Genomic DNA, 27,321 nt, shown 5'->3' on the forward strand with positions numbered 1-27,321 from the left:
GAAGATTCCAGTTATCCCTGTAGTAATCTCTCACTCATTTGCAACCTTGCAGACTTAGTGGTTTCAGAAAGTCTTGCAAATACTCAGCCTTTCATTCCCCGGGGTCCCGTGCTGGCATCAGGCTCACACATGCACCAGGTGACTGGTTCAGGCACAGAGGGAAGCGGACTGCCTGGGTTTAAATTCCAGCTCCACGCTCCATGGATGTGTGACCTTAGGTAAACTACTCAGCCTCTCTGTGCCTCAATTTCTTCATGTGTAAAGTGTGATGGTGATGTCAGAGCCACCCCTGGGATTCTCAGGACGATTCAGGAAACTGCCTGTGGTGCACTCAGGAGGGTGTGGGCCACAGAGGAAGTGCTCAGTAGGGGTTAGTAGTGAGCAGTGCTATTAGGCCTTCAGGGTCACTGTCATGTGCTCAAGGAAGCGGGAGAGAAAGCAGCGAAGCTTGCCTGGCCCCAGGACAGCACTGCGTGAAGTCCCTGAGACCCTCTTTTCTCACACTCCTCTCATGTAACCCTGAGGTGGGGACGCACCTGTGTTTGTCCTCCCCGCCATCCTCCTGACCGGGAACTCCTGGAGGGAGGAGAGGGCTGAATTGTTGGGGGCAAGGGAGAACATGGCTGCCCTCCTCTCCTGGGTGCGAACTCTTCATTCTGGGGTGGGAGTCAAGGTCCTGACTTGAGGAAGCAGGAGCTCCGCGTGTCGGCTGAGTGAATGAATGAATGAATGAATGCATATGCCAGAGGCAGTGTCACACAGTGGCTAAGGATGGGGGCATCGGCTTCCAACAGCCTCAGATTCAAATTCTGGCTCGCCTGCCTGCCAGTCATGGGGACCCTACTACCTGACTGCTCTGAGCTCCGGCATCCTCCTCTGCACTGCCCACTCCGTGCCCACCTCTGGATGTTTGTGTCTGCCTTAAATCTGTCCACTGAAGCCCCAAGCACCTGTATTTGGAGATAGAACCTATAAGGAGGTAGTTAAGGTTCAATGAGGTCACAAGGGTGGGGCCATAATGAGGGGATTAGTGCCTTCATTAGGGAGAGCTTGCGCTCTCTCACTCTCTCTTTTTTTTTTTTTTTTGAGACAGAGTCTGACTGTGTCACCCAGACTGGACTGCAGTGGTGCAATCTCAGCTCACCACAACCTCTGCTTCCTGGGTGCAAGCAATTCTCCTGCCTCAGCCTCCCAAGTAGCTGGGATTACAGGTGTGTGCCACCATGCCCAGCTAATCTTTTTTGAATTTTTAGTAGAGAAGGGGTCTTACTATGTTGCCCAGGCTGGTCTTGAACTACTGAACTCAAGTGATCCTCCCACCTCAACCTCCCAAAGTGCTGGGATTACAGGCATGAGCCACCAAACCCAGCCAAAAACTGAATTTTGAAATTTAATTTTAATTAATGTTAAACAGGCATGTGTGTCTAGCGGCTATAGTGTGAGACAGTGCAGTTCTAGAGAAAGGAGAGGCTTGGCCACACAGACTGATTCGAGGGGCAGTGAGAGATCAGCTTCTTCCCAAAAGGCACCCTCTGCCCCGCCCCTTGGTGTGCTTCACCCATCAGTGCAGGTTGTCTGAAGCAAGGTCCCACTAAACAAGCAAAGGCCCAGCATTCAGTCACCAAGCACTTGTGATGTGCACCGCCCCATTTAATCTTCACAATTGGGTATTGTTGCGTGCATTATCTTATTTAATCCTAAGAGCTGATTAACAAGGCAGAGACTGTTACCATTTTCATTTGGTCTTAGCCAAAAGGCCGAGAAGCGATGGTTATCATTTTCGAATGTGGATACGGTGCAGAGAGGCAAAGCGCCCTGCCCAAGACCCCAGAGGCAAGTCCTTTAGGTTTAACCTTCATGCCTCCCAGCCTCCCCAGGAAACCGCCCGGGACAGCTGGAAGCATTCACAGCCCATGTGAGCAAGTTTGTTAGGACTTAAAGCCTGGCGGCTGTTAAGGGTTGAGTGGGGACAGGGACATGGAACTAGTTCTGGAGCTCGGGTTTCTGGCAGAATGTTCCAAAAATAGGAACTAGCAGCCAAAGGACAATGTCAGAAATGACCGAGTCAGGAGTGGTCTGTGTCTGAGCTGGGAGAGGCAGCAGAGAGGATTGTGGTTTGATACACATTTGTGTAAATAAGCACGCCTGTTTTGTAGATGGGGAAGCTGGGGCAGAAATGGGGCAAAAATACAATTTTTAAGCCAATCGTGGACAGACATGGTGGCTCAGGCTTATAATCCCAAAACTTTGGGAGGCCAAGGTGGGACACTTGTTTGAAGCTAGGAGTTCGAGACCAGCATGGGCAATAAAGCAAGACCCCATGGTATGCGCCCGTAGTCCCAGCTATGCAGGAGACTGAGGCGGGAGGATTACTTGAGCCCAGGAGGTCGAGGCTGGAGTGAGCTATGTTTGGGCCACTGCACCCCAGCCTGGGTGACAGAGCAAGACCCTGCCTCTAAAAAAATAAAGTAAAATAGGCCAGCCCTGCTGGAGCCGTGCTGGTGGCTGGACTCTGAGCTTCCCTCTGAGCCTTGGTCTCTTCACCAAAACCACTTGGGGTGGATCTGACTCACATAGAGGCCCCTGCCGCTGGTCAGGCAGTGCCTGGGATGGACCACGCAGGATGGGGGTGGGCAACGGTAAAAATACACCAAGGCCCAGAGTCCAGGCTCCTAGTGTCCAGCTATCACTGGGGCCTAGGAGTGCCCACCCCAACCCTCCATCCACAAGAACTCCTGAAACGGGACTCGGGATCACAGCATCCATTCAGTTTTTGTCTGGGTCCAGTGGCTCACGCCTGTAATCCCAGCACTTCAGGAGGCCCAGGTGGGAGGGTCACTTGAGCTCAGGAGTTCGACACCAGCCAGCGCAACATAGTGAGACCCCTTCTCTTCTAAAAGAATGTATCTGGGCCGGGTGCCGTGGCTCACGCCTGTAATCCCAGCACTTTAGGAGGCCAAGGCGGGCAGATCACGAGGTCAAGAGATCGACACCATCCTGGCAAACATGGTGAAACCCCGTCTCTACTAAAAAATACAAAAAATTAGCCGGGCGTGGTGGCGGGCACCTGTAGTCCCAGCTACTCGGGAGGCTGAGGCAGGAGAATGGCGTGAACCCGGGAGGCAGAGCTGCAGTGAGCCGAGATCGCACCACTGCACTCCAGGCTGGGCAACAAAGCGAGACTCCATCTCAAAAAAAAAAAAAAAAAAAAAAGTATATCCAGAGATCTGGCAGGAGACTCAGGGAAAAATCACTGCAGCGTTGTAACCCCATTTTTCTCCTCTGTAAAGCGGGGGTGGCATGGACAGTCTCCTCGAGTTGCTACAGGGTTGAAGGGGCACTGTTTGGGAGCTGTGAGGTGCTCCTGCTTCCACCCGGGGCCTGCACGAGTCCTCCTGGCTCTGACCCCCCGACCCAGGACTGGCTCAGGGTGAGGGGTCAGTGGTCCACATGGTGGAGAGAGAGAAATTCTGAGCCAACAGACTCTGTTCAGGGGACAGGAAAGGCCCTCATCCCTGCTGGCTTCCAGATCTCCCAGATAAGGAGAAATTAATGTTTGATCTGAGCTTCATTCCAGAGACAGACAAACCAGTTTACTGCTGCTGACTGAGAGGACACCCCACCCCTGCTATCGCACCTCACCGCCCTTTGGACTTGACACAGGACTTCTCCTGGGCCCCATGGGTCCCATTGTCCTCAGGCCCCTGTGCTTAGCATGGACCGGGCAGTCGGTGGGCCTGGGGGATGTTTGCTAACATCAGGTTGCAAATCCAGCCCGCCACCTTCCGCCACTTCTCAGTGGGAGAAGCTGCCTCCGAAGCCAGGGCTGGGACCCTCATCAGGAAGTCAGCCTCATGGATCCCAACGTAGACGCTGCCAGGAGGAGAAGAACACAGAGATCTGACTGCCTCACTGAGCAGCTGTTAGCCTTGGCTGAGCCACCTCCCTCTCTGTACAGACCCTCAGCTGTAGAAAGGAGTCTTAATCCCTTCTCCCCTCCAAACCTGCTCTTCCCCATCTCATCTCAGTTGGGAGCTCCCCAACTCCATCCTTTTGGCTCCTCAGGCTAGAACTAGGGTCCCCCTTGACTCCTCCCTCACTCTCACCCCACCTCCAGTCCATCAGCAAAGTCCTGTGGGCTCAACCTTCAAAATACATCCACCACGAGAACTTTCCTCCTGCCTGCACTGGTGCCAGCCTGTACCATGCCATGCTGCTCCCTCCTTTACCTGTCTGGTGTGATCCAAGATGAACTTAGCACCTAGAAAGAGCCTTCCGTCTTCCACGCATGTTAATTAGAAAATTTACCTGTTTGGCCTGGCACGGTGGCTCATGCCTGTAATCCCAGCACTTTGGGAGGCCGAGGAGGGTGGATCACCTGAGCTTGGGAGTTCAAGACCAGCCTGACCAACATGGTGAAACCCCATCTCTTCTAAAAATACAAAATTAGCCAGGTGTGGTGGTGCATACCTGTAATCCCAGCTACTCGGGAAGCTGAGGCAGGAGAATCGCTTGAACCCAGGAGGTGGAGGTTGCGGTGAGCCAAGATCGCGCCGTTGGACTCCAGCCTGGGCAACAAGAGTGAAACTCTGTCTCAAAAAAAGAAAGAAAGAAAGAAAGAAAATCTACTCATTCATTCATTCATCAAACACTGCTGAGAATGTGCCCTATGCAGGACACAGGAGGAGGAGGATTTGGGCCAGGCCTTGGAGAATGGGGGGCTTCCATGATGGAACGTGGAGCATGGGCACCCCAGGCAGTGGGCACAGCAAGTATAAAAAGAGCTTCAAGGCAGGGGTGGGGGGCTTCGACTATTGATGTCAGAGTTGGAGGGCACTGCAAAAGTCCTCATCCTTGGAGCCACCAAAGGGCAAGAGAGAGCTGGGTGAGCTTAGGGACCTGTCAGTGTTCAGTGGGGCTGGTGCCAGGGAATGAGGTAAGACAGGAAGGAGGGGAGGTGGAGAGGTTGCTGGGAGGTGACTGGCCACCAGGGCCTTGCACACTGGGGTAGGAAGTGTGGGCTTTATTTTTTTATTTTATTTTATTTTCTTTTTGAGATGGAGTCTTGCTCTGTCACCCAGGCTGGAGTGCAGTGGTGCGATCTCGGCTCACTGCAGCCTCCGCCTTCCAGGTTCAAGCAATTCTCCTGCCTCAGCCTCCTGAGTAGGTGGGACTATAGGTGCACGCCTCCACACCTGGCTAATTTTTGTATTTTTAGTAGAGATGGGGATTTCACCATGTTGGCCAGGATGGTCTCAATCACCTGACCTCATGATCTGCCCTCCTCGGCCTCCCAAAGTGCTGGGATTACAGGGGTGAACCACTGCGGCTGGCCGGAAGCGTGGGCTTTATTCAGAGGACAGTGGGTGGCCTTGAAGGGCTTTACATGAGGAAAGTGACAACCAGACTTGCACTTTAGAAATGTCACTCTGGGGCCCAGATGAGACACAGAACCACGCTTGCCCCTTCCTTTCCAGCTGCGGCCCCGGAACTTGCAGCTGCATTGATGTTGATGCCTAGGAAGAACCAGATTGCCGTTTATGAACTCCTTTTTAAGCAGGGAGTCATGGTGGCTAAGGAGGGTGTCCACCTGCCTAGGCACCCGGAGCTGGCAGACAAGAATGTGCCCAACCTTCACATCATGAAGGCCATGCAGTCCCTCAAGTCCCAAGGCCACAGGGAGGAACAGTTTGCCTGGAGACATTTCTACTGGCACCTTACCCGTGAGGGTATCCAGAGTATCCGTGAGGACCTCCATCTACCCCCTGAGACTGTGCCTGCCACCCCACACTGCAGCCCTCCAGAGACTGGCAGGCCTCGGCTAGGTCTGGAGGGCAGTCGACCTGCAAGACTCACAAGAGGGGAAGCTGACAGAGACCAACAGATGGGGCACTGTGCCTCCTGGTGCAGACCAGAAAGCCGAGGCTGGGGCTGGGTCAGCAACCAAGTTTAGAGGCAGATTTGATCGTGGACATGGTCAGCCATGTCAGTAAAACTGGAGAGGATTATTTTGCATTGAATAAACTTATAGCCAGAAAAACTTTTTATTTTATTTATTTTTTATTTTTTTATTGAGACAGAGTCTCACTCTGTTGCCCAGGCTGGAGGGCAGCAATGTGATCCCAGCTCACTGCAACCTCCCCACCTCCCGAGTTCAAGTGATTCTCCTGCCTCAGCCTCCCAAGTAGCTGGGATTACAAGCGCCCGCCACCATGCCCGTCTAATTTTTTTTGTATTTTTAGTAGAGATGGGGTTTCACCATGTTGGTCAAGCTGGTCTTGAAGTTCTGACCTCAGGTGATCCGCCCTCCTCGGCCTCTCAAAATGTTGGGATTACAGGCGTGAGTCTCGGCGCCCGACCCAGAGAAACTTTTTTAAAAAAGAAATGTTACCCTGGCTTCTGGGTGGGGACGCATCCGAGGAGTGACGCATGAACAGGGAGACCCAGTAGGAGGCCAGGGTGTGGACACCAGGGTCCCATGGCCTGGGTTTAAAACCCACCTCCCTACTCCCTGTGTCTTACCTGGAGGACGCTGGGTCTGTCTACCTGTCCGTCTCGGCAGGGTCCGGCACTGTGCGGGTGCCGCGGTTAGAGCTCGCGTTTTAGCGGGCAGTTATTCAACTGCCTTGAGCCTCACTTCATCTGAAGGTAATGGAGGTAATAACAGTACCCGCCTGCCAGACCAGATGGGACAGATAAGTTGAAATGTGTAAAACCCTCAGCACAGTCCCTGACACGTGGGGTCAATTGTTATTATGTTATTAGTCCAGGCATGAAAGTGTGGAGGGGGCCAATTACATGTGTGAGGGCTCATCCACGCCCCCCAGCACTCATCTGTCAAAGTCCTAAGCTTTAGTACCTCAGTAAGTGCCTGTATTTGGAGACAGGTCTTTAAAAGGGTAATTAAGCTAACATGAGGTCATTAGGGTGGGCCTAATCCAATATGACTGGTATTCTTATAACAAGAGGAGGTTAAGGCTGGGCGCGGTGGCTCACGCCTATAATCCCAGCAGTTTGAGAGGCTGAGGCGGGCGGATCACCTGAGGTCAGGAGTTCGAGACCAGCCTGGCCAACATGGAGAAACCCCGTCTCTACTAAAAATAAAAAAAATTAGCCGGGCATGGTGGCACACACCTATAATCCCAGCTACTCAGGAGGCTGAGGCAGGATAATTACTTGAACCCAGGAGGCAGAGGTTTGGAGTAAGCCGAGATCGCACCATTGCACTCTAGCCTGGACGACTGAGCCAGACTCCATCTCAAACAAGCAAACAAAATAAATAAATAAATAAATAAATAAATAAATAACAAGAGGAGGTTAGTGGGCTGGGCGTGGTAGCTCACACCTGTAATCCCAGCACTTTGGGAGGCTGAGGTGGGAGGATTGCTTGAGGTCAGAAGTTCAAGACCAGCCTGGGCAACAAAGTGAGCTCTTGTCTCTACAAAAATTTAAAAATAAGCCAGGTGGCGGCAGGCGCAGTGGCTCACACTTGTAATCCCAGCACTTTGGGAGGTCAGGGCGGGTGGACCATGAGGTCAGGAGTTCAAGACCAGCCTGGCCAAGTGGTGAAACCCTGTCTCTACTAAAAAAAAAAAAAAAAAAAAAAAAAAAAAATTAGCTGGGCATGGTGGCAGGCACCTGTAATCCCAGGTACTCGGGAGGCTGAGGCAGAGAATTGCTTGAACCCAGGAGGCAGAGGTTTCAGTGCACTCCAGCCTGGTGACAGAGTGAGACTCTGTCTCAAAAATAAATTAAAAAAAAATAAGCCACGTGTGGTGGCACATGCCTGTGATCCAAGCTATCTGGGAGGCTGAGACAGGAGGATAGCTTGAGCCCAGGAGCGGGAGGCTGCAGTGAGCTATGATCGTGCCACTGGACTCCAGTCTGGGCAACAGAAACAGACCTTGTCTCTTAAAAAAACAAATAAACAAACAAAAAAACGGAGATTAGGACACACACACACAGAGGAAAGCCCATGTGAGGACACAGGGAGAAGACTGCCATCTGCAAGCCAGGAAGAGCGGGCTCAGGAAGAACCCTTGATCTTGATTAGCCAGCACCTTGATCTTGGACTTCCAGTCTCTGGAACTGTGAGAACGTGAATTTCTGTGTAAGCCACCCGGTCTGCCTTACTCATTACATCAACCCTGGAACACTAATGCACCGTGCCAGGCAGCGGTGGCAGCATCAGAATGGAAGAGGTGGGTTCCAGATTCACTGGGAAGAGCCACGTGCCCAGCACGCAGTAGGCACTCAACAAACACCTGTTGAGTAAGTGTGGATTCTACGTGAGAGGGGCCTGAAAGGAAAGAGATGGCCCAGAGGAGACAGGACTAGTCCAACAGAGCCCAGGGCTGTGGTGACACCTGGGGACTGTGGGGGACCCTGCCACTGCCCACCACCGCAGTCACAGGGCACATTCACACCCACGACTGCACTTCATCCCACCCCTCTGCAAGAGGACCCCTTGAGCATCCCCATCTTCCTGAAAAAGAAACCCAGGGTAAGGACCACCACAATGAGAATCACAGCCAGGGCTGAACACGGCTCTTCAGAGAGGCCTGTCATGCGCGGCTCCTTGGAGTCACCAAGGAGGGCATGTTCTGCAGGATGGGCAGCTGGAAATGTGGGTCTGGAGCTTGGGAGACAGGTGTGGGCCCCTTAGAGCAAAGTGGGCGTCCTCATCACAGAGTGAGGATAGACGAGTGAGCACCAGGCGGGGACTTGGGTTTCTCCACTGGGGTTTTTGTTTCTCGTTTTAAAGTGACTGAATCTCTGGTCAGGCGCGATGGCTCACACCTGTAATCCCAGCACTTTGGGAGGCTGAGGCAGGTGGATCACCTGAGGTCAGGAGTTCGAGACCAGTCTGGCCAACATGGTGAAACCCCATCTCTACTAAAAAAAATACAAAAATCAGCTGGGTGTGGTGGCACGCACCTGTAATCCCAGCTACATGGGGGGCTGAGGCAGAAGAATCGCTTGAACCCGAAAGACGGAGGTTGCAGTGAGTTGAGATTGCCCCACTGTACTTCAGCCTGGGCAACAGAGCGAGGATCCGTCTCTAAACAAATAAATAAAGTAGCTGAATCTGAAAGCACTGAAAAGCTTGGCTTCCAGAGTCCTGGGACAGAGCCCCCACAATGAAAGCCAGCACTTGCTGTGGTGGGATTCCTGCAACTTCTCTGACTTCTAAAGAGAGGAGTCATGGAAACCGACTGGACCCGGGCTCTTCAGTGTTTGGAGAGACATTTCTGGGTCAAGAATTTCCAGCCCATAAATTCCCCATGCTTCAGATTCAAAGGAGGTCTGTGAAGGGCTGGGCTTTGCTTAACCTTTCACATCGCAAAACTTCCTGCCTCTCTGGCCTCAGACAAACACATCCTCCAGGCCAGGGTTCAGAAGGACGGTCTGATGGATCTAGATGTATAAATGACCTCAAGTCAGACTGAATCTGAGTGCTCTAGAAGTGGCCTGATCAAAAAGGAAACATTAAAAAAATTTTTTTTTAACTTTGGGCTGGGCACAGTGGCTCATGCCTGTAATCCTAGCACTTTGGAGGCCGATGCAGGAGGATCAGTTGAGCCTAGGAGTTTTGGACTAGTCTGGGAAACATGGTGAAATCCCACCTCTATAAAAATACAAAAATTAGCTGGGTGTGGTCGCCCCTGCCTGTAGTCCCAGCTACTGGAAAGGCTGGGGTGGGAGGATAGCTTGGGCTCAGCGAGGCGGAGGCTGCAGTGACCAGGGATCATGCCAGTGCACTCCAGCCTGGGCGACGCAGAGAGACCTTGTCTCAAAAAAAAAGAAAAAAAGAAAAAAGAAACAAAGAAAAAGAAAAAAGAAATAAACAAATAAACTTAGGAAAGTGCACGTGGAGCAGCAAGGGACACTGGCAGGTGTCAGGCCCCCTTTTTCTCCTGTTTCCCCTCCACTGACACCAGCAATGGTCTCTCCCAAGTGAATTTCCCACAATGACTCATTTCTCCTGTACTTCCCCCTCTTCAGAATGAGCCAAACAAAAGTCAGCAATCTTTGAAGTGGACATTTGTTTATAAATCTAAGATTTTTTTCTTTCCAGAACATGTTTTGGGCCTTTGCAGATTATTATTTTAACATTTTCCTTCAAATGTTCTCTCCATATTTGGGCAAGGCAAGAGTCAAGAGGACTTTTTGGGGTTTTTTTTTTTTTTTTTTTTTTTAAAGAAACTGCAGCGTTTTGGAGAAAACAATTTCCTGGGCCTACTTCCTCTCACAGGTGATTCTGAGCTGGGCCTTTAAGATCAACCCTGCTGAGGCCAGGCACGGTGGCTCACACCTGTAATCCTTGCACTTTGGGAGGCTGAGGCTGGTGGATCTTGAGGTTAGAAGTTCAAGACCAGCCTGGACAACATGGTGAAACCCTGTCTCTACTAAAAATACAAAAATTAGCCAGATGTGGTGGTGCACACCTATAGTCCCAGCTACTTGGGAGGCTGAGGCAGGAGAATGGCTTGAACCTGGGAGGCGAAGGGTGCAGTGAGCCGAGATCGCCCCACTGGACTCCCGCCTGGGTGAGAGAGCAAGACTCCATCTCAAAAAAAAGAAAATCAACCCTGCTGGCCTCTGATAAACTGCAGGTTCACAACCAGGTTCACAAACAATTGTTGAACAAGAAATGTCAGTCTATAAAAATTCTTGGAAGAAAACCGCAGCCCTGTTCAAGAGTTCCTTACCTCTGGGACATTTTCCGTGTGCTGAAGATAAGGATCTGATCATCTGCTCTCTGCATGTCAGGGCTGAGAGGTGACCAAACTCCCTCCCCACTTTCTAGAAGGTAAACCGACACCCAAAGAGGGGAACAGTGCATTTCTGTGGCAGAGAACAGACTCTGACCCCCAACATTTTCACTTTGAAAAATGTCAAACCTACAGAAACATTTCAAGAACACTACAGTAAATACTCATACTTATTTACCAATTGCTAACATTACACTAAATTTACTTTCTCTTTTTCTCTCGAATCTCATATATATGTTAGTTTCAGGTATCATGACACTTTATCCACATGCAAGCTGGGAGGATCCCTTGAGGCCAGGAGCTAGAGACCATCCTGGGCAACATAGTGAGACCCCATCTCTACCAAAAAAAATAAAAAATAAATAAAAAACTTGCTCAGGCTGGTGGGGCATGCCTGTAGTCCCAGGATTGCTTGAGTCCAGGAGGTCGAGGCTACAGTGAACTATGATCTTGCCACTTTGAGCTATGATTAAAGCTGCAATAACAGAGCCAGACCCTGTCTCTTAGAAAAAGGATAAAGAAAATCAGCAGAAACTAATTAATTTCTGTATGACGTTGATGACATAACCTCACTGGCAGAAAAAGAATAAAACGATCTGAGTAATTACAGAGCTGGGTTGTCCAGGGGTACCTCCTTAGTGGAGTACACTCTAAGAACTGGGAGGCCTGTGACAGAACCCCAAACCTCACTAGTGACTTTGTTATTGGCAGTGGGGAGGGCGGAGCCATTGTGAAGCAACTTTGGGTTATCCTAGGATTGGTGGTACCAGAACCCAGATTCTCACTGTAGGATGAGGGAGATTTGGAATGGAAGAAGGAAAATGCTGGTGTTTTGTTATTTGTAATTAGTTATGGAAAAAAATTACTAAAACAAGATTTTTAAGTGAAAAGAAAAGAAAAAGGCTGGCCAGGCACAGTAGCTCATGCCTGTAATCCCAGCACTTTGGGAGGCTGAGGCGGGTGGATCACTTGAGGTCAGGAGTTCGAGACCAGCCTGGCCACATGGTGAAACCCCGTCTCTACTAAAAATACAAAAAAATTAGCTGGGCATGGTGGCGTGCGCCTGTAGTTCCAGCTACTCAGGTGGGTGGCTGAGGCAGGAGAATCTCTTGAACCCAGGAGGTGGAAGTTGCAGTGAGCCAAGATCACCCCATTGCACTCCAGCCTGGGCAATAGAGTAAAACTGTCTCAAAAAAAAAAAAAGAAAGAAAGAAAGAAAGAAGGAAGGACAAAGAAAGAAGAAAGAGAGGAAGGAAGGAAGGTAGAAAGAAAGAAAGAAAGAAAGAAAGAAAGAAAGAGAAAGAAAAAACTAGGTTCATTGAGACAGACCCAGAAGCAGTAACACCCAGTTGCAAGAAGCACCTTGCCACTGTTAGATTTTAAACTCCAGTCTCCAGTGAAAGGCACCAGTGCCTCTTGGAGAGATGGCTGAATCCAGAGCTGGGACAGGGAATGTCAAGAGGAGCCCGGGACATTTTATTGTGCCAGAAAGTAAAGAGGTTCTCAAAGAATGGTGGGAGCGTGAAAGCAGCTAGCACAGAGCTGCTGGAAGGAGCTGCCAACAGCCAGGCCTGGGAACATTTGAGCACAAAATAAATAATGGAAGTCATACATTCAGCTTGCTTTTTTTTTTTTTTTTTTTGAGACGGAGTCTCACTGTGTCACCCAGGCTGGATTACAGTGGCACGGCGCGATCTCAGCTCACTGAAACCTCCACCTCCTGGGTTCAAGCGATTCTCCTGCCTCAGCCTCCCAAGTAGCACTGATTAGAACTCACCGTCATGAGCATGTCCTGCCCAAAAGGTTTAACTTGAATTTCATCAATAGGAAACCATCAGACAGATCCACATGCAGGGACTTTCTGCAAACCAGCTGGCCTGGATGCTTTGCAAATGTTCACATCATGAAAGACAGAAGCAAAACAAAACAAAACAAAAGGCTGAGAACTGTCTGATGGTTTCCTATTGATGAGATTCAAGTTAAACCTTTTGGGCAGGACATGGATGTCCAAGTAGCTGGGACTACAGGCGCCTGCCACCACGCCTGGCTAGTTTTTTTTTTTTTTTTTGTATATTTAGTAGAGAAGGGGTTTCACTATGTTGGCCAGGCTGGTCTCAAACTCCTGACCTCATGATCTGCCCACCTCGGCCTCTCAAAGTGCTGGGATTACAAGCGTGAGCCACCGCATCCAGCTGGGGAAAGATTTTTAGGGATCAAGGGCCGGGCGCGGTGGCTCACGCCTGTAATCCCAGCACTTTGGGAGGCCGAGGTGCGTGGATCACAAGGTCAGGAGATTGAGACCATCCTGGCTAACACAGCGAAACCCCGTCTCTACTAAAACAATACAAAATATCAGCCAGGCATGGTGGCAGGTGCCTGTAGTCCCAGCTACTCGGGAGGCTGAGGCAGGAGAATGGCGTGAACGCGGGAAGTGGAACTTGCAGTGAGCCGAGATCACGCCACTGCACTCCAGCCTGGGCAACAGAGCAAGACTCCATCTCAAAAAAAAAAGAAAGAAAAAAAAAGATTTTTAGGGAACAAGACATACATTAATCCAGAGATACCAACTTTACCAAATGATGAAATGGAACATCCCCAATAATGGGACACACTGACCTCATGTGCTTCCTTCCTCCATTCCAAATCTCCCTCATCCTACAGTGAGAATCTGGGTTCTGGTACCACCAATCCTAAGATAACCCAAAGTTGCTTTGGAATGGCTCCGCCCTCCCCACTGCCAATAACAAAGTCACTAGTGAGGTTTGGGGTTCTGTCACAGGCCTCCCAGTTCTTAGAGTGTACTCCACTAAGGAGGTACCCCTGGACAACCCAGCTCTGTAATTACTCAGATCGTTTTATTCTTTTTCTGCAAGTGAGGTTATGTCATCAACGTCATACAGAGATTAATTAGTTTCTGTTGATTTTCTTTATCTTTTTTTCTAAGAGACAGGGTCTGGCTCTGTTATTGCAGCTTTAATCATAGCTCAAAGTGGCATGATCATAGTTCACTGTAGCCTCGACCTCCTGGACTCAAGCAATCCTGGGACTACAGGCACACCCCACTAGGCTGAGCTAATTTTTTTTTTTTTTTTTTGGTAGAGATGGGGTCTCACTATGTTGCCCAGGATGGTCTCTAGCTCCCGGCCTCAAGGGATCCTCCTATCTTGACCTCTCAAAGTGTTGGGATTACAGGCATGAGCCTCCTTGCCCCTCTTCTGTTGTTTTTTTCCTGTCCTTGTTGACTTACTTTTATTTCTTAAATGTAAAATTGATTTAAGGTGCATCCAGAGATGTGCACAGATTCTTGTGATGGAAGGAACCGCACAGTCATGGTGAGGAGTCCATCATAATTTTCAAACGCCCCTTTAAGAAGTAGGCATTAACACCCTGCTCCATCCCTTTGGAGGCAGCCCTGGGCTGAGCACTGGACTCCTGGGTTCCACCAGCCTCAGTGTCTCCAGGAGTCCAAGCGCGGCCGGGGGGTGAGTCCCTGTCCCCGCGCCCCCCACCACGCTCCAATACTTACCCCCTGCCCCACCCCCCAGCCTCCCGGGCCTTGGCTTGTACCTGTGAACCGAAGGGGTCATACTAGGCGTCATACTAGGGTCTCTGGATAGCTCCCAGGTCTGGACTTCGTTTTCCAGGATATCACCTTTACTGGTCAACCCATTTTGTTTCACAAGTGCCCAGTGAGTGTTTGGCACGTAATACAGCCTCCATAAATAGTTGTAGAAATTAGCGTCATTTTACAGTATGGAAACTGAGGCTCCAAGTGGGAGTGGCTTGCCCTCAAGGTCCCATTGGTGAGAGACGCTGTGGAAGGGCTGCCCTGGCCTGGGCACACAGTAGGCGCTTTGATGCGGGCTCGAGAAGGTCCTGCCCGGTGGGATTGCGCCCTGGGGCACCGCGCACGGGTCGGGGAAGCCCGGGGCAGGGCCGTATGCAAATAGCGCGCGAGGAGGCCGCGGATTGGCCAGCCCAGGCGGGGGCGGGGCGCGCCGAGGGCCCAGAGCTGGCAGGTGCCCTGGCGGGGACAGGTCTGGTGTCCGCGCCTGCTCGCTGGACCGCCCGCCCCGCGCTCTGGCAGCTCCTCCCGGGCGATGCCTCCACTCTGGGCCCTGCTGGCCCTCGGCTGCCTGCGGTTCGGCTCGGGTAGGCGGTGAAGGGCAGGAGGGGGCTGAGCCCAGAAAGAGTGGGCAGCTCTGCCCTGGGGCGCCCGCCGCCTGGACCCTGATTCCTGGCGCTGGGGACCCAGATATTACTGTTATGAATAATAGTGATAGCCAACGTTTACGTGCCTCCTCTGTTGGGAATCCGAGGGCTCACAGATGGCTGCAGCCCTGCGATGTGTGTTGCAAGAGACCAACATGCAGGGGGGCTGCGGTAGGACAGAGAAGGGACTAGCCCCAGCCCCATGGTGATGCCTGGACGGGGGCAGATAGAGAGATATTTCGGCCGAGGAAGCAGCATGGGCAAGTTCATGGAGGGGAGACAATATTGGGCTGTCCTGGGAACTGCCAGTCCATGGGACCAGCTGGAGCGTGGGGTGAGGGGAGCCTGTGGGGGAAGGGGTGAGGCTGGAGACCGAACAAAGCAAAGCCCAGAACTTCAGGACCTCACTGCCTTTCCAGAGAGGCTGGACTTCGTCAGGGGGCGCTGGGGGACCATGGGAGGGCCATAGCCAGAGAATGAGACAGTCAGACTTGCATGTGGGGGGAGGGTGTTGTTACTAGGGCCCAGGTGAGGAAGGTGGGACGGAGGAGGGCTGGGCCGATGGCGTGGAGAGATGCTTAGGAGGGGCAATGGAGTTCTTGGCAACTGAGTGTCTGCAGCAGGGAGAGAAGGCAGCAGTTTGGCCCGACCGCTCCATTTCTGAGCAGGATGACTGGGCAGGGGGCAGTGTCTGAGACAGCTTATGTGGTGGCCCAGGGGGAGGGTGAAGCCCAGGGCCTGGCACACAACAGGTGCTCAGTAACTGCAAGCAGAGTGGGTGTGGACAGTTCTGCCGGAGGTCAGTTCCCATCCTCACTGCCTCCTCCAGCTGTGAACCTGCAGCCCCAACTGGCCAGTGTGACCTTCGCCACCAACAACCCCACACTTACCACTGTGGCCTTGGAAAAGCCTCTCTGCATGTTTGACAGCAAACAGGCCCTCACTGGCACCCACGAGGTCTACCTGTATGTCCTGGTCGACTCAGGTAAGGGTCCTGCTTCCCTCTGGCTACTCCAAAAGGGGCTCTGACCTGTCTGCAGGGAGGAGGGAAGGAGGCAGATAGAGGAACCCTCCATGCCTGTAGTCGTCTCATTAAACTACCCATGCTCTTTATCAGCATGCCCTGGTCTCCACTCCGGGCCAGCCCTTGGCTGGGTGCTGCAGCCACAGACCTGTCCTTGCCTTGCAGGGACATCCAGTTAGCGAGGGAAGTAATAACACCACCAGTCACTGAACACCTACACCATACCAGGCACTTTGCACACCATAGAGCTAGTATCTACAACCAGCTTGTAAGGTAGCTATTACCAATCCCCATTACAGAGCAGGGAAGCAAGGCTCAGAGAGGTGGAATAACCCCCCTGGAGCTCCCAGGGCTGGAGAGTGAATCCTGATCTCTCTAGTCCCCAAGCCCAAGGTCCTTCCTGAGGCTCCGAAAGGTGGGTCAAGGTTGGTGTTTTTGAGACAAAACCACGCATTTGGACTTGCTGCTGTGGCCCAGCCCCAACCCCTGCCCTGGAGGGGATCCTGAGCTTCTGAGACAAGCCAACATCAACTCTTGCATTTCTAGCAGCCAGTCATTTACAACAGCTCATTTGGGGCCATCATTTTCTTCTTTCAGCACGTGTTTATTGACTATAAACTAAAGTGCCTGATCTCCGGGCACTGTAGGGAATTTCTCTCCCATTTCATAGAAGACTAGGGTCTGAAAAGGTAGAGTGAGTTGTCCAAGGTCACCCATCTAGTAAGGAGGAGAGCTGGGTCCTGCCTCCACGTTATTTCCCTTGGACCGATGACCTTCCTTTCCCATTTTACACAAGAGAGAATCCAGGGCTTTCAGCAATGAAGAGACAAAGGTCTGTTGGGATGGGGGGTTGCAGGAATGTCACACGATAAGGCGAGAGTCAGACACAGTGCCCAAAGCAGGGAGGTGATCCTTGTCTGTCTCCCACATTGCACTGAGAGGGCAGAGACTAAGTTTGCCCGATGCCTGTGATGCCAGTGCCCAGCACAGGACTGGGGCAGAAAGGATGATCGGGCATTTGATGAACAACTGAGTGAGTGTCGCTGAGCCGGAGTGGCCAGAAGCCTCACTCCCTGCACTGCCTCTGCAGCCGTTTCCAGGAATGCCTCAGTGCAGGACAGCACCAACACCCCACTGGGCTCAACGTTCCTACAAACAGAGGGTGGGAGGACAGGTCCCTACAAAGCCGTGGCCTTTGACCTGATCCCCTGCAGTGATCTGCCCAGCCTGGATGCCATTGGGGATGTGTCCCAGGCCTCACAGATCCTGAATGCCTACCTGGTCAGGGTGGGTGCCAACAGGACCTGCCTGTGGGATCCCAACTTCCAGGGCCTCTGTAACCCACCCTTGTCAGCAGCCACGGAGTACAGGTGGGTGTAAACAAACCACTACAGGGGAGCCGCGGCAGTTCCCCAGTCCTGATGAGGGAGAGCAGGGGCAAAGTAGGAGCAGCCACACTTCTTGAGAACTTATATGCTGAGAACATCCCAGGTTCCAGGCAGGCCACGGTGAGCCTCAAGTTCACAAGAGGCCCCTCTTGGATTGACACTCTGCAACTACCGTCTTGAAATTCTTTATTTTATTTATTTATTTATTTTTTGAGACGGAGTCTCCACCATTTCCCAGGCTGGAGTATAGTAACACGATCTCAGCTCACTGCAACCTCCGCCTCCCAGGTTCAAGCAATTCTCTTGCCTCAGCCTCCCGAGTAGCCGAGATTACAGGTGCACTCCACCACGCCTGGCTAATTTTTTGTGTTTTTAGTACAGACGGGGTTTCACCATGTTGGTCAAGCTGGTCTCGAACTCCTGACCTCAAATGATCCGCCTGCTTTGGCCTCCTCCATAGCGTTGGGTTACGGGCGTGAGCCGCCACGCCTGGCCCATCTTGAAATTCTTAATTGTTGAACAAGGGCCCACATTTTCATTTTGCTCTGGGCCCCACAGATTATGCAGCTGGTCCTGGCCCATCTACATGTGTGGAAGTCACCCACCCAAACCCCTTCGTCTTACAGGAAAGGAAACTGTGCCAGAGAGGGAAGGTTACCCAGTGGAAAGCTGGGGCCCAGCATGAACAGAAACCCTACCAAAGCCTTGCCATCTGCAGCCTCAACTTCTGCTTTTTTTTTTTTTTTGAGACGGAGTTTTGCTCTTGTTGCCCAAGGTGGAGTGCAGTGGTGCAATCTCGGCTCACCACAACCTCTGCCTCCCGGGTTCAAGCGATTCTCCTGCCTCAGGCTCCTGAGTAGCTGGGATTACAGGCATGCACCACCATGCCCAGCTAATTTTGTGTTTTTAGTAGAGACAGGGTTTCTCCATGTTGGTCAGGATGGTCTCGAACTCCCCACCTCAGGTGATCTGCCCCCCTCGGCCTCCCAAAGTGCTGGGCTTACAGGCATGAGCCACCGTGCCTGGCCTGGATGAGATTTTAAGGATCTTAATTTTTATTTGCCTGTTAAGCCATAGATGTCTTTGTCATCAGAAAGTCCATCATTTTAAACTGACTGTGTATGAGACCTTAAGTAGGCCATGGCTATTTTGTACTGCATTGCCCAATCTTCTTTTGCAATTAGTAATACTTGTTGCAGGGTTTCTGCACTTAAAATATACCTCCTGCAGAAGGGCAGCAGGGTTTGTGATGGATATTATTCCAGTTTCTTTCTTTCTTTCTTTCTTTCTTTTTCTTTTCTTTCTTTCTTTTTTTTTTTTTTTTTTTTTTTTTACAGACAAGGTCTTTTTCTGTGTCCAGGCTAGAGGGTAGTGATGCAATCTCAGCTCACTGCACCCTCTGTCTCCAAGGGATCCTCCGGCCTCGACCCCTCAAAGTGTTGGGATTACAGGCATGAGCCACCGCACCCACCCTCAGTTTTTTTCTTTTTTCTTTGTTTATTTTTTATTTTTTTTGAGACGGAGTCTCGCTCTGTCGCCCAGGCTGGAGTGCAGTGGCGCCATCTCGGCTCACTGCAAGCTCCACCTCCTGGGCTCACGCCATTCTCCTGCCTCAGCCTCCTGAGTAGCTGGGACTACAGGCGCCCCCACCACGCCTGGCTACTTTTGTTTTTGTATTTTTAGTAGAGACGGGGTTCACTGTGTCAGCCAGATGGTCTCGATCTCCTGACCTCATGATCCGCCCGCCTCAGCCTCCCAAAGTGCTGGGATTACAGGCGTCAGGCACTGTGCCCGGCCAATTTTTGTATTTTTAGCAGAGACAGGGTTTTGCCATGTTGGCCAGTCTGGTCTCGAACCCCTGACCTCAGGTGATCTGCCCGCCTCAGCCTCCCAAACTGTTGGGATTACAGGCGTGAGCCACCATGCCCAGCCTCGGCCTTTTTCTTTTTAAGTTTTCTTTGTGATGCCAAGGAGCAGGCTTGGAGTAACGGAAGGCAGAAATGCAAGGAAGACAGATGCATTAGTGCTCAGCAACTATGCCACGTGTGTTACATGGAGGAAAGAAATGGAGGGGAGCTCTAAGAGGGAGCACCTAGAAGGGCAGCTTCTGATTCTGAAGGCTTCATGGATGCAGGAGGTGGCAGCTAACCCAGGGAAGGGTCCAGGGGGTCCTATTGACCAAGCTCAGCACTGTCCTGTTGCCCAGAGTCCACTCAGTAGCCGTCTACATTTCCATCTCCTGGAAGGACCCCCGCTACCGTCTCCCACCCCTAGGCCATCCTACATCCCCCCACCGCCTCCCTGTGGCTGGGGCTCACAGGAAGCATAAAAGTCACCCTGGCTCCGTCTCCTTGCAGGTTCAAGTATGTCCTGGTCAATATGTCCACGGGCTTGGTAGAGGACCAGACCCTGTGGTCGGACCCCATCCGCACCAACCAGCGTAAGTGGTGGGCAGTGGTGGGGGTGATGCTCAAGGGAACCCGAGAAGCCAGGGCCAGCCACAGCGGTGAGAACCAAGGCTCCTCTGTCCCTGTGAAAGCCTCCCAGGCCAGGCAGTGATGAGTAAAATGCTCCTTAAAGCTGTTGAGCCAGGCCAGGTGTGGTGGCTCACATCTGTAATCCCAGCCTTTGGGAGGCTGAGGCAGGTGGATCACGAGGTCAGGAGATCGAGACCATCCTGGCTGACACGGTGAAACCCCGTCTCTACTAAAAATACAAAAACAAAAGTAGCCAGGCGTGGTGGGGGTGCCTGTAGTCCCAGCTACTCGGGAGGCTAAGGCAGGAGAATAGCGTGAACCCGGGAGGTGGGGCTTGCAGTGAGCCAAGATCACACCACTGCATTCCAGCCTGGGCGACAGAGTGAGACTCCGTCTCAAAAAAAAAAAAAAGAAAAGAAAAATTAGCCGGGCATGGTGGCACGTGCCTGTAATCCCAGCTACTTGGGAGGCTGAGGGAGGAGAATCGCTTGAACCGGGGAGTCAGAGGTTGCAGTGAGCCGACATCACGCCACAGCACTCCAGCCTGGTGACAGAGTGAGACTCTGTCTCAAAAAAAAAAAAAAGTCGTTGAACCTGGAACTTCCTCCTTCCTCCTTTCCATCCTTGAGGGCCAGGTATGGGAACAGATCAAGGTGCAGGCCTTGGTGGCATTTGGGCTGGGGATGGGTGTAAGTAAGCGGATCAAAGCCGGCCCATTCCTCCGTCTCTCCAGCCCTTACAGTGGGTTGGCCTCAAAGGCACGTGGAGCTGACCCGGCATTTACGTCCTAACCAGCCCCTTTGCTAAATCCTCATAGCAGCAAGCACCCTATGGCCAGGTAAGATGTTTCCAAGGCCTAAAACCAAGATGGCGAAGGCAGCAAGGAACCGCTCTCCTTCCCTGCACACCTACTCCTTAGCACCTGGGCGGCTTTCCTGAGGTGGAACGCCAGGGTCCTGCCCTGTTCCTTGCTCAGCAGAGACCCAAAGTTCATATACAGAGTCGAGTCTGCTGAATGACAGGGGCCACGCCAGGGTCTTTGATGGTAATTTTGGGCAAATGACACCCTAACTTAAGACCCCCTCCCGCCACACCTTGGCCCCCAAGACGAGGCTGTCTGGCAGGATGAGTGTCAGGGTCCTGTGCATTTCACCTGCAGAGCCTCCTGTTGTGCCCATGTGCACCCCCAGGGGCGTGGGGGGCTCTGAAAGGTTGCCTGAGGTCACACACGAGTGGGTGGTAGAAAGCCTTGTGTGTGAGTATGTGAGTGCCTGTGCCTGTTGTGGTATGTCTATGTGTGTGTGTTTGTGTTGCGTGTGGCGTGTGGTAACTGTATAATGTAGTTTATGGTGTTGCGTATGTGTGTGAGTGGTGTGTGAGTGTGAGAATGTGTGTGGTATGTGGTGTGTGGAGAGTATGTGAGGAGTGTGGTGTGGATGAGTGTGACAGTGTGTGGTGTATATCAGGGGTCCCCAACCCCTGGGCCATGAACCAGTACCAGTCCATGGCCTGTTAGGAATGGGACCGCGCAGCAGGAGGTGAGCAGTGGGCGAGTGACACTTCATCTGCATTTGCAGCCGCTCCCTGTAGCTCGCATTACTGCCTGAGCTCCGCCTCCTGTCAGATCAGCAGTGGCATTAGAGTGTCACGGGAGCGCGAACCCTGTTGTGAACTGCACATGCCAGGGATTAGGTTGCATGCTCCTCACGAGAATCTCATGCCCGATGATGTGTCACTGTCTCCCATCACCCCAGATGGGACCGTCTACTTGCAGGAAAACAAGCTCAGGGCTCCCACTGATTCTACATGATCATGAGTTGTACAATCATTGTATTATATATGGCAAAGTAATAATATAGAAAAAAGGTGCACAATAACTGCATATAAGGTACTTGAATCATCCCGAAACCACCCCCAGCCCACTCCCGTCTGCAGAAAACCTGTCTTCCACAAAACCGATCCCTGGTGCCAAAAAGGCTGGGGACTGCTGGTATATGTGGTGTGTGGTGGGGGTGTGTGTGTGAATATGAGGGTGTGTGTGGTTAGTGTGAGAGTATGTGTGGTGTGTGAGTGTGAGAGTTTGTGTGGTGTGGGTGGTGTATGTGGTGTGTGGCGGGGGTGTGTGTGTGAATATGAGGGTGTGTGTGGTGTGTGTGGTTAGCGTGAGAGTATGTGTGGTGTGTGTGAGAGTGGTGTGGGTGGTGTATGTGTGTGTGGTGTGTGTGTGGTGTATGTGAGAGTGTGTATTGTATATGTGTGGTGTGTGTGGTGTGAGAGTGTGGCAGGTGTGTGTGTGTTTGAGTTGTGTGATGTGTGTGGTGTGTGAGTGTGAGAGTGTGTGTGTGAGTTGGTATGTGTGTTGTGTGGTGTGTTAGAGTGTGGCAGTGTGTGTGCATGTGTAAGAGTTTGAGTTGGTGTGTGGTGTCTGAGTGTGACTATGTGTGTGTGGGAGTTGGTATGTGTAGTGTGTGGTGTGTGAGAGTGTGGCAGTGTGTGTGAGTTGGTATGTGTGGTGTGTGAGAGTGTGGCAGTGTGTGTGAGTTGGTATGTGTGGTGCGTGGTGTGTGAGAGTGTGGCAGTGTGTGTGAGTTGGTGTGTGTGGTGTGTGGTGTGTGAGAGTGGCAGTGTGTGTGGCTGGGGTGGCTCCTCCCATCCTCACTCCCTACCGCCCCTCCCGTGGCATTCCCACGCAGTGTGGTTTCACCGAAACAGCCTTGGAACCCTTGGGACTAAGAGTCCTGAGCCCAAGCCCCGCCTCTGCCCGTCACTGCGGTGTGAGCCGTTATGGACCTCGGTTTCCTCATCTGAGAAGAGGGAAGAAGAATTTTTGATGGGCCTCTGCAGCAGGGTTCCTTTGGGGAATCCAGGCAGAAGCACAAGGCCCAGTTCTCTTGCGGGAGGACCGTGGGGCCCATCTGGGGGATAGCATGCACCTCAGGACCAGGCTGGCCCAGCTTGAGCCTGGATTCTGCATGTCCTTGGCTGGGGACTCAGGCTCCCTGAGCGCAGTGAGCGATCTGTAGAATGGGGTCTCCAGGGGACCTACCTGGAACAGTAGCTGCAAGTGGCTGGCTGCAGTAGGACCTATACATCATCTGTTCACAGCGTTCCAAAGGGTGAGGCCATCCCCAGAAGAGTGACAGCCACCGTCCACCTGGCCCCGTCAGACCAGGGCCCTTTGCCTCATCTTTACTTGTAATCCATATCTCAACCATCTCACCAGAAGACTTGAGTCAGTTTATGATTTAAAATTATGCAAAGCCGGGGCACTCTGGTGGTGGCTCAGACCTATAATCCCAACACATTGGGAGGCTGAGGTGGGAGGATTGCTTGAGCCCAAGAGCTCAAGACCAGACTGGGCAACATGGTGAAACCCCATGTTGAAACTCTACAAAACCCTATGTTGAAACTCTACCAAAAAAAGTACAACAAATTAGCTGGGCATGGTGGCGTGCACCTGTAGTCCCGGCTGCTTGGGAGGCTGGGGTGGGAGGATAGCTTGAGCCTGGGAGTTTGAGGCTGCAGTGAGCCAGGATGGCACCACTGCACTCATGGCTGGGTGACAGAGCGAGACTCTGTCTCAAAAACAATAACGTAAAATAATGCAAAAAAAAAAAAAAAAAAAAAAGAGAGAAGAAAGAGATAAAAGAGGAAGTGGCCAGAAACACACAAAAGAAAGTTGGAAAGTGGAATGTGGGGTAAATAAGGTAATTGTGCCTAAAACCTGAGAGAAGTCGCCCCACTGGGTCCCACGGTCATCCCTGGATCCCCGGCAGCCAGGGTGGGGAGACACCCGCCGCCTCCTGGGAGAAGGCTGAGGGTGGTGCGGTGTCTGGGAAGTAACCGGGCTGCATCCCACCACAGTCACCCCATACTCGACGATCGACACGTGGCCAGGCCGGCGGAGCGGAGGCATGATCGTCATCACTTCCATCCTGGGCTCCCTGCCCTTCTTTCTACTTGTGGGTTTTGCTGGCACCATTGCCCTCAGCCTCGTGTAAGTACCTGCCAGCTGGGAGGGCTGGACCCCAGGGACATGCCAGACACATTTGGCTCGCAGGGACTCAGCAGCGGGGTCCTCCGAGGCAGGGGACAGCCCGGAAGGCAAGGAAGCTACCCTCTGCCCCGCGGGTGGGGTCTGGTGAAGAGGGAGCAGAGTCCTGGGATTTCAAAGCAGGAGGACCATCAAAGTCAAGTTGCTCAGCTGGGAAGGGTGGGACTCAGCACCTGGGCTTGTGGGCAGACAGCCGATTCAGATCTTAGCTCTGACACTTAAGAGTTATGCAACCTTAGGTATGGCTTGCTATCCTTCTGTTCTTCAGTTTCCCCAACTGGAAAATGGAAATAAAAAATATTAGTCATCTCACGGAGTTGTGAAGGTTAAGTGGAATAATCCCTATAGAGTCTCTAGAGCAGTGCCTGGGAACTCAACAAGCATTTGCTTTCGTTGTCATTATAATACACCTACTTGCAGTACAGAGGGGGAAACTGAGGCCCAGAGGGGGTCAGAGTGGCCCAAGGCGACACAGCCTGGGACCAGAACCCAGAGTTGGGGGCCTAGAACCCGGGACTCGGGACTCCACTGACACCTCTGATTTGTGTCGCCTTTGGATGAGGACCTGAGGTCTCCCAAGGGGTGTGCCAGGTTTAGCAGGGCTGTGGGCGGGGAAGACAGGTGAACCCACAGTCCACTAGCCCCTGGGAAGACCAGGCAGGGGACAAACTAAGGTGCCGTGGGAATCCAGAGGAGGGTGGGGGGGGTGCTGCCTGGAGCATCAGGGTGGCCTTCCTGGAGGAAGGGTCAGCGTGAGCAAACTCTCATCAGCAGAGTGTTCCTCAGTGAGAGGCAGGGAGGCCGGGAGGCCCAGGGGACTTTGAAGACTGAGAGAGGTCCCAGTGTGGGTAGGGGTGGAGCAGATAGGAAAGTTTCTTGGAGTAGGTATAATTAAGTGGATCCATGGAAACCAGCCAGGCAGGAAAAGATAGGTGGGGCGGGTGGAGATCGAGTGAGGAAGGAGGCTGAGAACTTGCGAATCAGGTTGGTGGGCTGTGGGCTCACCTGTCTTCCGCACCCCCAGCCCTGCTAACCCTGGTACACCCCCCCCACCGGGAGACCTCGAGTCTTCATCCAAAGCTGACACAAATCAGAGGTGTCAGTGGAGTCCCGAGTCCCGGGTTGTAGGCCCCCAACTCTGGGTTCTGGTCCCAGGCTGTGTCACCTTTACCATTTAATGACAAATGACTCTGACATTTAAGTGAACAAAAACAAAATAGATGATATCAGCCTCCCAGAAACTCTGCCTGGCTGCACCCGGGAGCAGTCAGAACACAGCAATGTCCCTCCTTCCTTTTGGACAGTGCCCTAATCTGGCACTGAAGACCCTGCTATCTGAATTTAGCCCCAGTTTTTCCATGTATCCCTCCTGCTATCCCCACTTTGTTCCGGCTCCAGCTGCACTAACCTGCGATCTGTACTATCGCTCCAGATACTCCTCAGCCCTTCCTGCCTCACACCCACCATGTGCTGACTGACCCCACACTTGGATGCCTTTCTCTTCCCCTACGCTCCTTTTTTTTTTTTTTTTTGAGACGGAGTTTCGCTCTTGTTGCCCAGGCTTGAGTGCAATGGTGCGATCTCGGCTCACTGCAACCTCCGCCTCCCAGGTTCAAGCGATACTCCTGCCTCAGCCTCCTGAGTAGCTGGGATTACAGGCGACCATCACCATGCCCAGCTAATTTTTTTGTGTTTTTAGTGGAGACAAGATTTCACCATGTTGGCCAGGCTGGTCTCGAACTCCTGACCTCAGGTGATCCACCTGCCTTGGCCTCCCAAAGTGCTGGGATGACAGATGTGAGCCACTGCACCCAGCCCACACACCTTCTTTAGGGCCACGTGAGCTGCCGCCTCCTCCAGGAAGCCTTCCTGCAGCTCCCACCTGCGCTTGTCCATGCTGCGTGGTCATTGTTGCAGTCAGTCTCCCCCTGCAACCTTAGCTCTTTGGGAACATGGGACAATGGCCTCAAATTGTCCAGCTCCCAATAAGACCTATAAGTTGTTCACATCATTCCAAAAGGTGGACCTCTTCCTTATTCCCAGGACCTGGCACAGGGTCAGTGCTCCAGAAAGATGGGTTGATTGAATTCATGTCTACGAAGACGATATCTGTGAAAGCTATGTCTGAGTATGAAGGTCCCCAAGCAGCTAAAGGCATTTGGGTTTGCTCTGGTCCCCTAATCCTGGGTCTTTCCATCCCCTTGGACAGGGACATGGGGAGTTCTGATGGGGAAACGACTCACGACTCCCAAATCACTCAGGAGGCTGTTCCCAAGTCGCTGGGGGCCTCGGAGTCTTCCTACACGTCCGTGAACCGGGGGCCGCCACTGGACAGGGCTGAGGTGTATTCCAGCAAGCTCCAGGACTGAGCCCAGCACCACCCCTGGGCAGCAGCATCCTCCTCTCTGGCCTTGCCCCGGGCCCTGAAGCGGTGGTTGTCACACCCTGACTTCAGGGAAGGTGAAACAGGGCTTGTCCCTCCAACTGCAGGAAAACCCTTAATAAACTCTTCTGATGAGTTCTAGTTCAGTAACTACTTACAGAATGAATGAGTGAGAAGGTGAATGAATAAATCAATGCCAAACTGAGGGCTTGAATTGTTTCTCTACAGGGTGGGTGGGAGCAGGGGGGCTAATTTTCAGTCAAGGCTACGGCATGTGAATTGCCAGGCAGTGGCACATGCCTGTAGTGCCAGGGACTCAGGAGGCCGAAGTGAGAGGGTCGCTTGAGGCCAGGAAGGCAGGGCTGCAATGAGCTATGATCGTGCCATTGCACTCCAGCCTGGGCAACACAGCAAGATACTGTCTCAAAAAACAAAGAGGCTGGGCGCGGTGGCTCATGCCTGTAATCCCAGCACTTTGGGAGCCCGAGGTGGGCAGATCACCTGAGATCAGGAGTATAAGACCAGCCTGACCAACATGGTGAAACCCTGTCTCTACTAAAAATACAAAATTAGCCGGGCGTGGTGGCGCATGCCTGTAATCCCAGCTACTCGGGAAGCTGAGGCAGGAGAATATCTTGAACCCGGGAGGCAGAGTTTGCAGTGAGCTGAGATCATGCCATTGCACTCCAGCCTGGGTGACAAGAACAAAACTCTGCCTCAAAAAACAAACAAACAAACAAACAAAGAACAAGTTGGTTGACCCTCCCTTACCCTCTAAGCCCCTAGTCTCGCTCTTCTCATCTGTAACATGGGCTGGTGGAAATGGTGAATTTCTGAGGCCATGCATACCTGGCTAGCAAAAGAGAAGAGCTGCCCAGCCCCCCTGCTCCAGGCCTCAGTACACTCCCACTCCAGCAGGAAGACCAGAGGATGGTGAATGAGGCACAGCGACAGAAGCTATCACTTCCGGGCTGAGGCTGCCGGATGCCTGGGAGGGGGCATCAGGTC

General features: G+C 52.3%; 1 protein-coding gene and 1 pseudogene across 2 annotated transcripts; both read left to right on the forward strand.

Moving 5' to 3' along the window:
* Nucleotides 1-5,506: 5,506 nt before the first annotated feature.
* On the forward strand, nucleotides 5,507-5,993 carry LOC100608653 (small ribosomal subunit protein eS10-like; annotated as a pseudogene).
* A 635-nt stretch (nucleotides 5,994-6,628) lies between these two features.
* Nucleotides 6,629-26,451, forward strand: UPK3A (uroplakin 3A). 2 transcript variants are annotated; one of them, XM_016939380.4, is made up of 7 exons: nucleotides 6,629-6,657; nucleotides 14,054-14,107; nucleotides 15,817-15,972; nucleotides 17,102-17,381; nucleotides 19,757-19,839; nucleotides 23,741-23,873; nucleotides 26,140-26,451. In XM_016939380.4, the coding sequence occupies exons 3-7, from the start codon at nucleotides 15,906-15,908 to the stop codon at nucleotides 26,297-26,299; spliced, it is 723 nt and encodes a 240-aa protein (XP_016794869.1). In that variant the 5' UTR covers nucleotides 6,629-6,657; nucleotides 14,054-14,107; nucleotides 15,817-15,905; the 3' UTR covers nucleotides 26,300-26,451. The 2 variants fall into 2 exon arrangements, with proteins under 2 accessions (XP_016794869.1, XP_016794868.1); XM_016939379.4 differs by lacking the exons at nucleotides 6,629-6,657; nucleotides 14,054-14,107 and adding an exon at nucleotides 14,744-14,927.
* Nucleotides 26,452-27,321: the final 870 nt, after the last annotated feature.

This window comes from Pan troglodytes, chromosome 23 (assembly GCF_028858775.2).
Source record: "Pan troglodytes isolate AG18354 chromosome 23, NHGRI_mPanTro3-v2.0_pri, whole genome shotgun sequence".
Lineage (NCBI taxonomy): Eukaryota > Metazoa > Chordata > Mammalia > Primates > Hominidae > Pan > Pan troglodytes.

What these genes read in the sequence shown, in the direction of transcription:
- UPK3A (XM_016939379.4), top strand. Translation starts at nt 14,876, where the DNA reads ATGCCTCCACTCTGGGCCCTGCTGGCCCTCGGCTGCCTGCGGTTCGGC. An exon ending in CTGCCTGCGGTTCGGCTCGG is followed by an intron (nt 14,928 to 15,816) that starts GTAGGCGGTGAA and finishes TGCCTCCTCCAG; the next exon opens with CTGTGAACCTGCAGCCCCAA. An exon ending in GTATGTCCTGGTCGACTCAG is followed by an intron (nt 15,973 to 17,101) that starts GTAAGGGTCCTG and finishes CTGCCTCTGCAG; the next exon opens with CCGTTTCCAGGAATGCCTCA.